General features: G+C 40.7%; 2 protein-coding genes across 9 annotated transcripts in view; one reads left to right on the top strand and one right to left on the bottom strand.

The window, feature by feature from the left end:
• Nucleotides 1–37: 37 nt before the first annotated feature.
• ITGB1BP1 (integrin subunit beta 1 binding protein 1) lies at nt 38–8,685 on the top strand. Of its 6 annotated transcripts, none has more exons than XM_064448015.1 (7): nt 38–93; nt 1,267–1,367; nt 2,259–2,337; nt 3,071–3,207; nt 4,412–4,504; nt 7,424–7,573; nt 8,304–8,685. In XM_064448015.1, exons 2-7 carry the CDS (start codon nt 1,296–1,298, stop codon nt 8,373–8,375), a joined length of 603 nt encoding a protein of 200 aa, XP_064304085.1. In that variant the 5' UTR covers nt 38–93; nt 1,267–1,295; the 3' UTR covers nt 8,376–8,685. The 6 variants fall into 6 exon arrangements, with proteins under 6 accessions (XP_064304085.1, XP_064304082.1, XP_064304084.1 ...); XM_064448012.1 differs by having other exon boundaries at nt 4,388–4,504; XM_064448014.1 differs by having other exon boundaries at nt 44–66; nt 4,388–4,504.
• A 265-nt stretch (nt 8,686–8,950) lies between these two features.
• ASAP2 (ArfGAP with SH3 domain, ankyrin repeat and PH domain 2) overlaps nt 8,951–14,897 on the bottom strand; it is a 97,792-nt gene continuing 91,845 nt past the window's right edge. For all 3 annotated transcript variants that reach the window (XM_064448007.1, XM_064448008.1, XM_064448009.1), the window contains 2 exons: nt 12,798–12,920; nt 8,951–11,585 (listed from right to left, as the gene is read on the bottom strand). In XM_064448007.1, coding sequence (XP_064304077.1) covers nt 11,511–11,585; nt 12,798–12,920 — 198 coding nt within the window. In that variant the 3' untranslated portion in view covers nt 8,951–11,510. The remainder of the gene's footprint in view (nt 11,586–12,797; nt 12,921–14,897) is intronic.

Below are 14,897 nucleotides of genomic sequence, written 5' to 3'. Positions count from 1 at the left end.
CGCTTCCTCTCCGCCGCGCCGCGCGGAGCTGAGCAGCCCGGAAGCGGAAGCAGAAGGAGAAGGAGGGTGCGTGCGTGCGGGCGGGTGGCCGAGGTGAGGGGGAGCCGGCGGCGGCGGCGAGCGGGTCCCGGGCGTGGCCCGCCCTCCCCCCGGTGTCGGGCGCTGGGAGAAGGGGCGGAGGGGCGCTGGGCCGGGGGAGCCGCCCCGCGCCGCCGCCTGGCGGGAAGCGGGGTTTTGTCGTTTCTCAGGTTATCGCTTGGGCACACTTGCCGGTACTCCGGCAGCCGCTGCTCGGGGGAAGGGGCTGCTGGCTCCGTGCTGGTGGCTGGAAGGACCCCAGGGGGGCGCGGGTGTGCCGGGTACTTCGGTTCCTTGTTGTGCCGCTTGCCGCCGAGGGTGGCTTTTGGTCTGCTTAATCGGCTTGCTTAATGACAGCCGCAGCAGCAGCCTGGGGACTGTAACCCAGCGCTGCACCCCGGGTCCGAGCTCCTCCGTGTGCACCTTCCATTTATTTTCTGCAGCGTGAGCTGCCTTCGCTAGGCTCTCTTCCTCCTCTGTCCTTTTTCTTCCACCTGCTCAAAATTTCTGAAGCTTTGTAATTGAAATATTATTCTCTGAGGCCGGGAAGTGGGGTTGCGGCACTCTGACCGGGCACCAGCGTCCCGCTTCTCGACACCGGCCGGCCACATGTTAAGTGAAGCAGTTGAAGTTGTAGGGCAGATACAGGAAAAATGCCTCGGGAATACTCCCAGAGTTGCCAGCCACTCGGCTCTAAAGCAGTAAATGTAACATGCTTCTTGCTTTAAGTTTCAGGGTCAGTAGTCCTTCAGAAGTAGGGTGGTTGGTTGGTTTTTTTTTTTTTTTTATGGGAAAATAATCTTTGGAGCAGGGATTAAATTGGATGCACGTAGATAGTAGTAGTTACAAACAAATATCATCTAATGCTTTTAAGTGGGAACGTAAATTTTAATTTTTGTCTTGTTTCCACATCTATATATGCATTACAAACTGACCTTCGCAACAGTCTGTGAACTAGGTGGCAGCATTTTTTTGATGAATCGGAAGGACGGGAAGTTTTAGCAGAGAGCTTGAGGGACTTTCCCCAGTCACACATAAAGAGCACCAGAGGAACAGTCCTAGGTCTGTTCTCAGAGTCCTTTACAAGTTTCCAGTTTTTGTCCACTTTGGACACAGTGACTCTGGTGTTTGCCAGGAACTCCTTCCCTTGACCATATGACAACTTTAATTTCTATTTTTCCACCCTAGAAGATCTTCCTTGATCCAATTATGAAAAAATGTTTAGAAAAGGAAAAAAACGACACAGCAGCAGCAGCTCACAAAGCAGTGAAATCAGTACTAAAAGCAAGGTAAGTCCAATTTGGTATATGCTCTGTTTATGGATGCGCTTCCATGTGTTCCAAGGTGACGGTTCAGTGGTTCGCTTGCACCGATGGTAGGATGTGAGTTCTATAACGTGCTGTGTTCCACATGGAGAAGTTTCTACTTCTGCTGTTCCTCATGTTGTGTTATGAGAGTTAAAACTACCTATCCATTATAAAGCCCTTGTATTCTGAGATGAATGCTCGGCTCCTTCCATAGCGAAGCCCACAAACACGAGAGTTTCTGGCAGCTCCTAGTAGGGTTTGGAGGAAAAAGTAGTCCATTTGTTCTGTAGTGATAAATATTGTTTTTAAGGTGCCTGGTGCTAGGTACCAAGAATGAGGCTATTCTTCAGTTACTCAGTGTAGAGTTGCTTACTCAGTGTCTCTAAAAAGTATTCTTCGTATGAATAATGTGTCCATTTTGTCTGATAGGTTTTGGAATGATCAGTTGAATATTCTGGATTTTCCAAGGTGCCGTTTCTCTTCCCTTGCACTGCTATGTTATTTCGAGCCTTGGTGACAAGCATGTAGTTGTCAATTTCTTCAAGTTAAGATGCAGCACCAGAAAAGTCTGGACATAACCTTAAGGTTCATTTTCTCTTTTTCTTTTATTTCCTCCTTCTTTCATAATATTTGTGGACTTCTCAAGGGTGCCTGCTGAATTTCTATCAGTCTAACCTACATTCAGGCAGAAAGATAACTTCAGGAAAGAGGTGGTGTTGCTTTTTTTTCCTCCCCATTTTGCAGTGCTGCTTAAGTAATTAGAAAATAAACACTAGTTTATTTTAAAAAGGGAGTTGAGGCAGGGCATCTAAAAGTGAACTGTTAATATCTTCTCACTAACTTTCTGATGATACTGATTTTTTTTTTTCTTAGTCTGTAGATTCCAGTCTTGGGGGACTTTCCAGGTCTAGTACTGTGGCTAGTCTAGACACAGACTCCACAAAAAGTTCAGGTATGTAATCAGTTTGAGCAGATATGTATGGAGCAGGATTAACTTTACGTGTGTCCATATAAAAGGACAGAAAATGGAAAAGGTTAAAATATGTGTTTTTAATAACTGAGTGAATCTGTTAGCCTGTTGACTAATGCACGCATAGCTCTAGGCTTCCAACGTCGTAACAATGATTTGTCTAGGATTAAGTCACTGTTTTTGAAGTAAAGTGTCTGAGTAAGAAGAACTTAGTTGTGTTACCAGTCTGTTACACAGCATAAATCTGGTATAACTTTTTGGAAGCTCTGTTTCCTGCTTTTATAAGTTTACATTTGCACTGAAATAATGGAAACAAGATTTGATTTTACTGGTTCTTGCTCATCAGAACACAGCGCATCACTGCTGGACCAAACAGTTCATTTAAAACAAATTTTTATTTTTATATAGGTATATAAAAAAGTAGAACCAGCTTTTCTATGTTTTCTGATTTAAGGTTGTTAGCTCCAAATTTGAGTTTGTGCAAACAGTGCTGTATTGTGGATTCATATGAAACTGTTGCCTTTACCAAGGGCTGTTCTGAATCAAGCCAGGGCAGTTCATTAGGGAGAGGAGTTAATATACTGTGGTAAGGTTAAGTGTTTGATGAAAGTCTACAAAAATTACGGAATTTAGTAAGTTAGCCCCATTAACACCAATTAGAACAGCATTACTGTTCTGGAAATCTTCAGAATTGCTTTGTTTTATTCTGTTGCAGGACAAAGCAACAGTAATTCTGATACGTGTGCAGAATTTAGAGTTAAATATGTTGGTGCCATTGAAAAACTGAAGCATAATGAGAGCAAAAATCTCGAAGGACCATTGGACTTGATAAATTACATAGATGTTGCACAGGTAAGTGGGTTACAAAAGACAATACCACCAACTTCAGAACGTTTTCAGCTCAGGTGCGTTTCTTTCATATTATCGCATGATCTGACATGTTTGTAAATTCTAGGCTTACTAGAATAAAGTAGCTTACTTTAAAAAATATTAAGCTATGAATCTCAAAAGCTGCAACGCTCAATCCCATCCAACTGAGTAACTAGAGAAGATGCACCCAAAAAGCCGTTCTGAAGGAGCAGACTCAGAGCAAAGGCCCTTTTCATGAGTCATTACTGAACAAGGATCCCAGCGGAACGTTAAATTTCACCATTGTTGGGGTTCATATCTGGGAAAGAATCTCTCCTCCAGATTTCCTCGGTAGTGCAGAAGTTTTCCCATTGAGGACAATGTCAGTTTTCTGCTTACAATCACTTATGAACCTGTAACCAAAGAACCTGAATAATATTTGGGTGATCCTTGCCAAACTGTGGTTGCTTGTACTTATTTTTTGTACTAAAAGCTATAACTGGTTGTTCTCATTATGTAGCTGACCATTTGTATATTTAAAAGCACAGAATGTGTTTATCTTACAGCACCCTGACATTTCAAGTATCTGAATGTATGCTAAGATTTCTACAGCCAAATAACAAAATTGCTGCCAGTGTGGAACATAGATCACCCAGGGTCAGTGCAGCATGACAGGCTATGCATTATTTTTCAGCCCATCTGATCTGACCACAGGGCCAAACTCCCCTCTGAGATGATAAATTCCTTTTTGGAATTGTGTGATATTTAGAATATTATATATTATATTGATTTCAGTTGGAAAGGACCTGCAACGATCATCTAGTCCAACTGCCTGACCACTTCAGGCCTGGCCAAAAGTTAAAACACATTATTAAGGACATTGTCCAAATGCCTCTTAAACACTGACAGGCCTGGGGCATCAGACACCTCTCTGGGAAGCCTGTTCCAGTGTTTGACCACCCCCTTGGTAAGGAAATGCTTCCTGATGTCCAGTCTGAACATCCCCTGAATATACGTGACACAAAGTTAAGGGATTGGATGAGTGCAAGAGCGGCAGGCAAAATCCACGCAGCAAGACATGAGCAGGGTTAGTGATGTGGCTGATCCAGTGGGACTGAAGTACACATAAACACATTTTCTATTATGTATCTTCATTGTTTGTGTTCTTCTGTCTGCACTAAAGGCTTTTGTTTGTTTCCCTCCAAAGCAAGATGGAAAGTTACCTTTTGTTCCAGGTGAAGAGGAGTTTATTATGGGAGTTTCCAAATACGGCATTAAAGTTTCAACATCTGATCAGTATGTAAGTGATTCACAACAAACTGTCTTTTTGGTGAGAGCTGAAAAGGGCTTTCATTTATTTCTCTGATAGATGATCTATGTGACCAAAATATCACCTCTGGCTTTGCAGAAGTCAAACAAACAAACAAAATCACAGCAGCACTGCTTCGTGTAGTATCTCAGGGCTCTCTGTATTTTTCTGCGTGGATTGGCTGGATTTATGACAAGAATCCATTCCTTTTGAGATAGAGCACCAGACAAAAGGCAAGCAAGCCTTTATACTCTTTGGGCACATCTTCCTTTCTCTGTGGCTCTCCTGCCATCCTCTCAGGTGGTGAAGTAGCATGGCTGTGGTGGCCAAGACTATAGGTTCCTCAGCCTAGTTAGTAATGCAGAGTTAGTAATCCAATTCCTGTTGATATAATTGTGGAGCAGAAAAAACAAAGAGTGGTTTGTTTTTTTTTTCAAGAATACCTGAGTTGTCTTCCTCTTTAGAGGTCTAGCCTTGCACTCCTAACCCGAGTGGGAGTTCACTCCAGCATTAAAGCCTCATGATACCACTTTATTGATCAAGCCTATTTTTGTCTGCATCATTTCCTACATGTAGTTTATTTTCCTTTAGCGCACTTCAAGTAGTTTTTTCGCTAAAAATAAAAATCCGGTCTCTTCCCCAGGGCCCTCCAGTTGCCTTTGCGTAGCTTTGTATTGCAGCCATGTGGTTTCCTTCTGGTTGCCCTCAGAGCCCCAGATACCATAAATACTTGGCCTTGTGAAGTCGTGACCCATCAACAACCCCGCAATGCCTGTTAATAAAAGCCTCAAGTATGGGGATGGTGAATAGCATTGCTCAATAGCTGAATGCTCTGAAGAGAGCAAAAAAGTTTCCTTTGGTCCCTTCAGAAAATAAAACACTTGTTTCTAATGCCTGGGAAGAAGTGTCGTAGTTGTTGCTCAAACTTTGAATTCTTTTGTGTTCTGTTTTTGCCATCCTCTTAAATTCATTCTTAATTCTCATTAAGAACATAGGTTACACTCTTACTTAAACTCCTTTGTACTTTGATAAAGATCAAATAGGTAATTTAAAGACTTTTATTCATAATTTTTCTGGCTTCAAGTTGAAAGCATGCACAAGCTGATAAAGCCTTCTGCGATTAAGCTAGCTTGCACTGGCATTTTATTGCATTGTATTCCGTTTCCCAGATTCTGGCTTTTTGCATCTCTGTCATTGTTGACGTTCAATTTGTCCTTCAGTGCATTAGTCCACCTGACTCTTTCATACCATTCCAAGATGGAAAGGTTTTCTCTGCATTCATACAAAGAATTTGGTCTTTAGGAGTTCAGGGGAAAGGTGAGAGTTCTGTGATTTGTAGATACCTTTGCAGGTGAATAGGCAGCTATTTATTTATTTCAGACGCAAAAAGAAAATTGACTGAAAGATACAAAATTTATCCTCATGGATTTCAGCCAACATTTGACAAATTATTTAATTAGTGACTGAAATATGTACAGATGTATAATTTATTAATACATTTCCATTGTTAGTGGATGAAACCACTAGAAACCAAAGGTGAAGTATTTACAGAAGTTGCACTGAGGCTTTAGCCTTCTTCACATTCCATTTGCGTGTATTTGTACATTATGTATATGTACATACGTGTATGGCGGTTTGTCCATCTGCTGTCCCATTTCTCTCTCAACTGCAGAATCCCCTCATAGCCAAATACTGGAAGGAGGGGAGGAAATCAATTTACAGGGGGCATTCCATCCTCCCTCTTTTAGTGACAACCTACATGTACACGAGCACTGTAGCAAGTTCCAAGCGAGTAACTGTAAAAAGTTATGTCATTTGGAGGCAAATCTTGGCATCTGTCATACAGAGACTGGAGGGTTGATCCAGTAAGTTTGGCGTCGGCGTCAGCTGCCTTCAGTGTGGTATGATGGTGACGGTATGAGTAATCGTGAATGGTTGCTGAGTGAATGTCAGGGATGAATATGTTTTTCAGCAAGGGGATCTTAGGAGCTGCGGTAGAGGGCTCTCACTGGAGGGTTTCACATCAGCCATCAAGCTCACTGTCCATTTTTACAGCTTCTATATCGAACTGGCTGTTTCTTTAGACCCTTCAGCTACTGATAGGGACAAGGTGTTTGGTGCTGTGAACGCAGAAGAGCTGTCTTGAAGTCATAAGACCTTCAAGGTGGTATGACTGGAATAAAGCAAATGAGTACTGTCAGTTGGGTAGGATTGCTTGAGAAGAAAGGCTTCGTGTATGGTAGGTCTGCAGAAACCTTGTGCTGGACGACATCAGCTGGTCCCATTTTGGAATGGCCAAGATCAGATCCGTTGGGACTATGGTCAAAGCCTGCAACTACAGTGGATAGTAGAAGCCTGTCAGACTAGATATCTGCAGGAGTCAAGACCTATGCTGTGGCTCAGGCCACAAGTGGCCTGGCTCTATCCACATGGCTGCCCCCCTTCCACCCCAAAGCAACTAACCTTGTCCATTCCCTCTTCTGGGAACAGCTTCTCGTGTGTACCCTTCCCAGAACTGAGATGGGAATGTCTGGAAAAATACTGGAAAAGTAAAAAGTTGTTTTAAGTTACCTCTGTGCCAGAGGTAGGTGCAGAGTGTACCGCCTAAACCACATACAGTGGGTGAGCAAGGATAGGTGGGAAAGGAATGTGTGCCTTCGCAGTGGGGCCAGGAATATAATCCACATATGAATGCAATTCTAAAACAGAATCAAAAAATGTGCTAAACCACCACTTATTTTTTAAATCTTGACTACACTCCGAATTAAAAAATAATTCTACCAAGGAATACATTTATCCTGCAAATAAATCTGAAGTATTCTTTTGTAAGAGAGAGACTCAAAACAGGTGGAAAACTGAAATAGCTGTTACACTGTTCCAGAGTAACTTTTATTTGCCACACGGTTTCAGGATGTGTTGCATAGGCATGCTCTCTATTTAATTGTACGGATGGTCTGCTATGATGATGGTCTGGGAGCAGGAAAAAGTTTACTGGCTTTGAAGACAACAGATGCAGCCTCTGAAGAATGCAGCCTCTGGGTATATCAGTGCAATAGTTTGGTAAGAGTTTATGTTTACAGTATTTCATTTAGGTATCAATATTTTGATTGTAAAGGGAGATTTTAAAACCCAAGGCCTTGTGAAGACTTTTTGGCAGAAGAATTTGCTCAATTAAAGAGTATAAATGTGCCCTGGCTGAGGAGGGGAGAAAAGCCCTGCTGACTGCATTTGATCAGCTTTGAGGAAAAATACCTATGTTCCCTAGAACTGCCAGTGAAAACTGGCCTGAGAAAGCTCTTTGCAATCTAAACAGTGCTATCGTAGCTGCTAAGGACAATCCTGCATTTGTATTTTCAATGACAAAACCAAACCTCTTAAGATTAGACAGAGCAGGGAGGGATTGAGTAACAGTTCTGGTAATAGAGCATGCATTCATGTTTCTAAGCAAGGGAAGCGATCTCTTAAGAGTCAGAGAAATCATTGTCAAGGTACTGTGAAACGACATGCACCCTTAGCAGCAGTGGGGGAACACATGAACTGACTTTCTGAATGCTAGTGTCATGCTACGAGGAAAGCTAACAACTGACTTTTTTCAAAAGAGCTCATTTAAAACAGCTTCCCACATGTCATTGCAGACCACAGAAATCAAATTAAGTCTCACTTGTGCTACTTCATTTTGCATGTCTCTGCCAAAAGAATGATAAAGGTCACATTCTGCTTTAAATGATTTTTTGAGATGTTTAGATGTTCTTCAGAAAGTGTTGAGGTGCATGTTTGTATTTTTTTTTAGGAACAAGCACAAGCTATTTGCAAAGTGTTATCTACAGCCTTTGATTCAGTTTTAATGTCGGAGAAGTCCTGATTTTCTTCAGCAGCACATGATAGTGTTGTACCAGAGGCCTTTGTGTGAGGAGGAAATGGGGCTCCTTTGATGCCACAGTCTGGCTGTAGCTACACACAAACTTAGGAAAGACTTGCTGTGCAAAGAAGAGCCGTGCAACCTGGCGCATGGTACTTTGTCATTCCCCAAACATGACTTGAAGAAATTACTCCATCTTCAGTTTCCATGACAACACAGAATTTTGTATTTAACACGATTTTTTTTTTCCTAAATTGTGTTTTGTATATTAATGGCTATATTGTAGAAATGTAAAATAAAACTGATGCTTCTATCTCTTTGTCTGAAAAACAATTTGTTGATATAGACTTCAGTTCTGCTTAGCATAGATATATTAGAACAGGAGCAAAGCGATAACAGGTATGCATGTCGTGCTTCACACCCCTCATTTCATCCTAGGTGTGCCATCTACGCAGTTCAACTAAAAATGCCCAAGACGTAAATTTTTTCTCTAGTGCTACTTGTTTATATTTTTCATTTTACATATTGAAAAAAGCAATGCCAAGCAATGCAGACTAAAAGAAGAGAAGCAGCCAAAGTGATTTTAAAAGTAGTTTTATTTTTCCAGACATTTGACTGGTTAACAAGAGTAAAATTTATTAATCATGCTCTAATTATAAACCACTGCATCAAGGACATTGAAAATAAGAGTTGATTTTAGGTTATACAATATATACAGTTGCTCTGCAACTAAACAAAATAAAAACAACTGAATTGAATATTATACATCTCATCGCATTCTAAGCTGCATTTTAAGTGTCACTTGCTCCTTTTAAACAGTTAACACAGCAACCTAATAGTCTGTCTATTAACAGGTTTTCTGAATCTTTATTTTAATCAGATTTGAAAAGTTGTATGAAATATGCCAAGATTTTGGACTTAAAATTCTTAATTTTATATTATAAATAGATATCTACAGGCTCTATAATTTCTTTTTCCTCTGCCAGAGGAGCAAACTTGAAGAAACATTGAAAATCTAGGGATAATTTTGCTTAGCTGCTCTTCATTGGTCCTCAAGATTTTATCTGTCTGCACTGTTAGTGCTATTAGTTGTATTCTACAAGCTTCCTAGTTTGTAAGTGACCAGCAAACAAGGTTCTGAGATTTTAAAGTGTATTCCTCTTCTAGCAGAACTCAAGGAAAATTTGCATCTTTGTTTCACTTTATGAGTTGTTACATACACTATAAGATTCTGTGTTAAAAATACTGTACATTAGGAGATCTGTGCAAAATAATATGCCCATTTACTCTCTAGACTCTATCAGGGATAGAAACATACAAAATAGTGTTGCAAACTGAACGTGTCAGTAAGTGAATAAAACCGTAGTGCTAAACTATTACTCTATTACTGGGAACTTTCAAAATACAGACTAATTTGCTTCAACTTGCAACAAAAATATCTTGAAACATTCCAGTTTGTTCCCTGTTTATTCTGCAGCAACATCATCTAGGAAATGAAAGTTATGTGTATGCTTGGCTGTACCCACACGTTTGAGAGGCTGTCAACCAACTGTACCATCTAGGAAGGGCGATCCGAGGCAAGATCAGTGTTGCTCTTCCAGCACTAACGCAACGTGATTTTTCTCCAAAAAAGCATATGTGGTGGTGGCCTGTTTTCCATTCTGTTCAATATAGAATGGCCAATACAAACACCATTGTCAGAAATTCAAAGTTCTCTTGATAAGTCTAGAGATACAATATTCACGAAAAGTGATCAAAGCCAATGTGACCTAGACAGTGATTTTTCTTATCCTATGCCATCAGTTGTTTCCTGTAGCATAAGTGAAAACTGCTACAATTTCACAATATGCAAACATCAAAACGACATCGGGTTTGTATCGGCGTTTTGCATTCCATGAACCAACTGGGAACCATCCATGGCCTAGCCTTTGTTCACAAATTAGTAAAACAAATTTAACAACAGTGTAGCTACCATATATGTGGGTATATTATATAAATACACAGTGAGTTAGCAAACTATCATTGTTTGCAAGGTAGTGGCACACAAATGTTATAAAACAGAACATAACATATTTGTGAGGTGATGCCTTATTGACGGAGGATAATTACCTAAATGTTCCAACCAATTATGTTCTCTGTGAACACGCTGCCGGATGATGTAAGAAAATGGAAGAATTTAAAAACAAAGTCTATAGACTAGAATGAGACAAGTGTGAGAAATGCTCTGCAATCCATCATCATAGTTAAGTACATTTCAGGAAGTGCAGTTTTCATATCCTTGAGTTAATGTAGTAACTCGTTAATATTGCCATAGTTTAGTTAACCAGCAGTAGTCACAATAAATGACCAAAATGGATGTAACATACATAAAGAACATTCAAAAACCAGGTTCTACTCACGTGCAGCATAGAAAAATGAAACAGTCTCAAGCTCACAAAATTAGAACTAGAAAGTTCAACGACTAACACAGATTTCAGATAACGTTAAGCAAATATCTACATCCATTCTGAAAGAAAGAAGTTTCTCCTGTGGTAAACTGAAATACTTTTCCACTTTTACCTGGCCAAAGACACCCGATTGAAATTGTTTCTTCTGTAACAGTTGACATCCTGGATGACAGCCAGTATGGCAAGATGCTGAACGAGTCCACTTTAGAACTACACAGCAGCTTGCATGTTTTGGTTCCAACACTTCAAATGGTATCGAGAATCGGATAAATTCACTGCCCTGTCGGATGCACACAATTTTTTTGACTGGGGAAGCAACACTGAACTGTGGTATTGTCATGTTACAAAAGGGAGAATAAAATTACAGTAAATTGCTTGAAAAGAATGTTCATAGTGTTCTGATGTTCACACTTCTATGGATTCTGATTGTTAAAGCTTTTCAGTTCATCTTGAAAAATACAGGAAGAGTTGGTGTTTTTTTAAAGTGTAAACTGCTCATGAGACATTTTCACATAGAAAAAAGTTTTGAAGTCCCAAAATCAAAACGATGGCAATAAAGTAAGCTACAGTACCTAGGACTTGGGCAGTGCTCTGGCAAGTTGTCTGCAGATAGGTAGATGAAATGAAATAGAGCAAAACTTATTTCTGTGACCGCTGGAAATGGGAAATGTCTCCACTTATCAGTAGCAATTTAGTCAACAATAAAGTGCACAAATGATACAGGGAAAGCTCCTTTCCGACTGGGATCTCCATCAATATGGCCAATCTGAAAGAGTCCAGATATTTTTCAAGTTAATCTCAAAAAGGCAATTCAGTATCACCAAAATGAATACCAGTGGCCTTCCTGCCTGTGGTACAAGTAGCCTCTCCCTAACTCTTTGCTGCAGTGCTGTTCTTTTGCGAACAGGAAACATTATCAGAAAATTCAGTCTGACAAGGTGCATTTGTTATTCAGCTATAGACACCTTTTTTTTTCCCCCTTTCAAATTGTGTTTTATCCAGTTGTTTGAAAGTTGAAAGTACCACTGCTACATCATTTCAGCACATTCTGCGATGCCTGGCAGCCCATATTCTGCCTCTCCTAAGTTGCTTCTGCTTCCCCCTCTTAAAAATCACTGAAAAGTAAAAGGATGGATCAAGCTTCAACCGTTTTGGATTTTATATTAATCTAATCATGTTTATACAGCATTATTAGAATCATAGAATGTCCTGAGTTGGAAGGGACCCACAAGGATCATCAAGTCCATCTCCTGTCCCTGCACAGGACAACCCTCAATTCACCCCATGTCTCTGAGGGCATTGTCCAAGTGCTTCTTGAGTATCGTCCGGCTTGGCGCCGTGACTGCCTCCCTGGGGAGCCTGTTCCGGTGCTCCACCGCCCTCTGGGTGAAGAACCTTTTCCTAAGGTTATTGTCACTAATTTTTCAAATTATTGTCAATTTAGATGCAATATGAAGTTCTATTTTTCACTAGCTGACAATCAGAGTAAGGCAAGTGTTTTCACGTGTAACAATTTTCCAAGACTTTGCTTTAGCTGACGAGACTCTGGAACGTAAATACTTGAGTTGGTTTCCCAGCTCAGATAGATCATTTCTCAGTCTCAGTCAGCTGAAGAATTAGGACAATACAAAGCTGTCTTCTGAGGCCCTTGAAGATGCTGCATGGTGGAAGATGAAATAATAGCAGATTCTTAAACTGCTGATACCTCCCAAGAATTTCCTGAATCAAACAGACCATGTAGCCTGTATAATGTGAACCCTACTAACCAGATTTCTTTTTTTTTTTTTGAATGAGAAAAGCCAAAAACTGCTCTGAGGTTTGATTTTGGAATGAAAGAAATTTTTGGAATCAGGTTTCCATGAGATGAAACTTTTCTTGTTATTTTGAAACCCAGCAGGGGATCTTCTGAAGTGAGTGTCAACCTCTAATTTCATTTATTTCTTTCAAAGTACATTGATGGAAAATAGAAAATACTCACCCACCACTCCTGATCTTCTTCACCATCAACTACGATAATATCTCCCTCTGAAAAAGTTAGCTCGTCTGGATTATCTGCTACACAGTTGTAAATTGCTTTTACTCTCTTGGGTTTAGTTTTTGACTGAAATATAAAAATAAGTAAATGTTAATAATACAGCATGGAAGAGACAGAATAGACTTGGAGTTGATCCAAAGAAAGCTTCAGAACTGTTTCCATCCATTCTTTTTCATAGGTTAGAGTTCAGCTACATCTTTTATGCTGGATGCTCACGCTGAATTTGGCAGCATCCAAAGCCTTTCGGAACCTCTGCGCCACCAATGTGGGCCAGGTTTCCCTTAAAAATTTTCCATTTTGGCTCATCCAAACCTGTCTTCAGACCTCTACATCACTGCAGCAAGTATGATTTTATTAGGAAGACAGGATGATGAAGATCAAGTGCTGCACAGCAAGTGTGACAGCAGCAGCATTATAAGAAAGAGGCCTAAGCCACCTGCCAATATGCCCCTTCTTAATTTGCTAAACACATTTCAGCAGTGTACAAACCCTCCAAAATGTCCTCTGCCTCTGTAGCGCTTCGAGGACTGCAAGCCACAGGAGTGGTTTGTCATCTCTTCCAAGACGGATGTTTAGTAAGGAGTTGCAATATTCCAAAACTGCAGTTCTAGTTGTGTTCTATTTCAAGTGATGCCAAAATTGTTTGGTCTGGTATCACAGTACCCACCATCCTAATCTCACATCTCTCCCAGTGCAACCTGGCTTGCTGCTACATTTGTTTTCAGCCTCCTCAGTCTCTGTTGCAGCCCAACAACGATGCTATCTACACAGTGTTCCCATGCAAGGAGTGGAGAGGCACAGGACCTGGAGGTAGAACATAAGCTTTCTACCACAAGCTTTCTAACCCAATTTGCCCAGCCATAGCCAGCAAAAATCTGTCCTTTCTACCCTAAGATGAGGACTCCATCCACAGGTCTACTTCTCTCCGCCAGCAAAAACGCTCTGCTGTGGACAGCACTGCCCAACAGACTCTTAATGTGCCATTTTGTTAGTGCTGAGCCATGCAGAAAAAGGGGGATGTGGATGGGGAAGGAGGGAGGCAGCATGATTGTTATGCTCCTCTGTAAGCATTTTAGTATTAAAAACCTGACCTGCCCAGATCAAGCACACCCTTAGGCTCTATCTGTGTGGGGGGCACACCCCTGCAAGCTGGCAGCCTTGCACTGCGTCACAGCCATTTTACCAGATGCTCCATCTCAGTCAAGTTACAGTTTGAGCCACAACCACCTTTTAGGTCAAGAGGTAAAGCTTCACATCAGTACAATAGTGATATAATTACTAACTTCAAAGTGCAGTAATTACAGCTATTTCTTGCTCTTTAGAAGGCAAGGAAATTAAAATAGATCCCATTCCCAGAAGACTAAAATATTCCAGGAATGTTTCCTATGTATCAACAATATGGTTTCAAAAATCTAAAATATACATTAAAAAAAAAAAAGATGCATCAGGAATTTTCATCTGAAAAATAGACTATTGGGTAAATGCACTGTATAGGAGATAAGCCACCGGCTACATGTGCGTGTACAGCTAGACTTCTTTTTTCTTTACTCAAGGAGCACTTCTGCAATCATCTCCTAAATCCAGGCTGGCCTCTGGGTTCTCTGGCAGTGTAAAGACTTTGGAATAAAGGCTGGAGTATAAGGCTAAATGAAGTGATTTAGCCAAAGGACTTTAGCTAGACTGATCTAGCTAAAGCTCTTTAGCTGAAGGGCCCTTCACTAAATCTCAGCTAAGATGCTTTGGCCAGAATGATTTAGCTAAAGCAACTTAACCAGCACACACTCCCTGAGCCAGGTTTCCCTTACTTCTCTGTCCTACGACAGAAGAAAATTATCCAGATGGTTTTCTTAGACTCACAAAATTCACCCTACTGAAGCCCTACAGATATCTGGAGAGTCAGATTTGTTCTTCATGTTATGTGCAATTAATATTAAATTGTGGAGACACTATGACTGTTCCCTAAAAACCAGCCAGGGCACCCCATTCACTTGTAAGGAAAGCAATTTGTCCCATAAAACAAAGGAGATAAAACCGTAGAGAACC

Source organism: Phalacrocorax carbo, chromosome 3, assembly GCF_963921805.1.
Source record: "Phalacrocorax carbo chromosome 3, bPhaCar2.1, whole genome shotgun sequence".
Taxonomy (NCBI): domain Eukaryota; kingdom Metazoa; phylum Chordata; class Aves; order Suliformes; family Phalacrocoracidae; genus Phalacrocorax; species Phalacrocorax carbo.
Note: the sequence above shows the minus strand (reverse complement) of the source record. Positions and strands in the feature narration are given on the sequence as shown.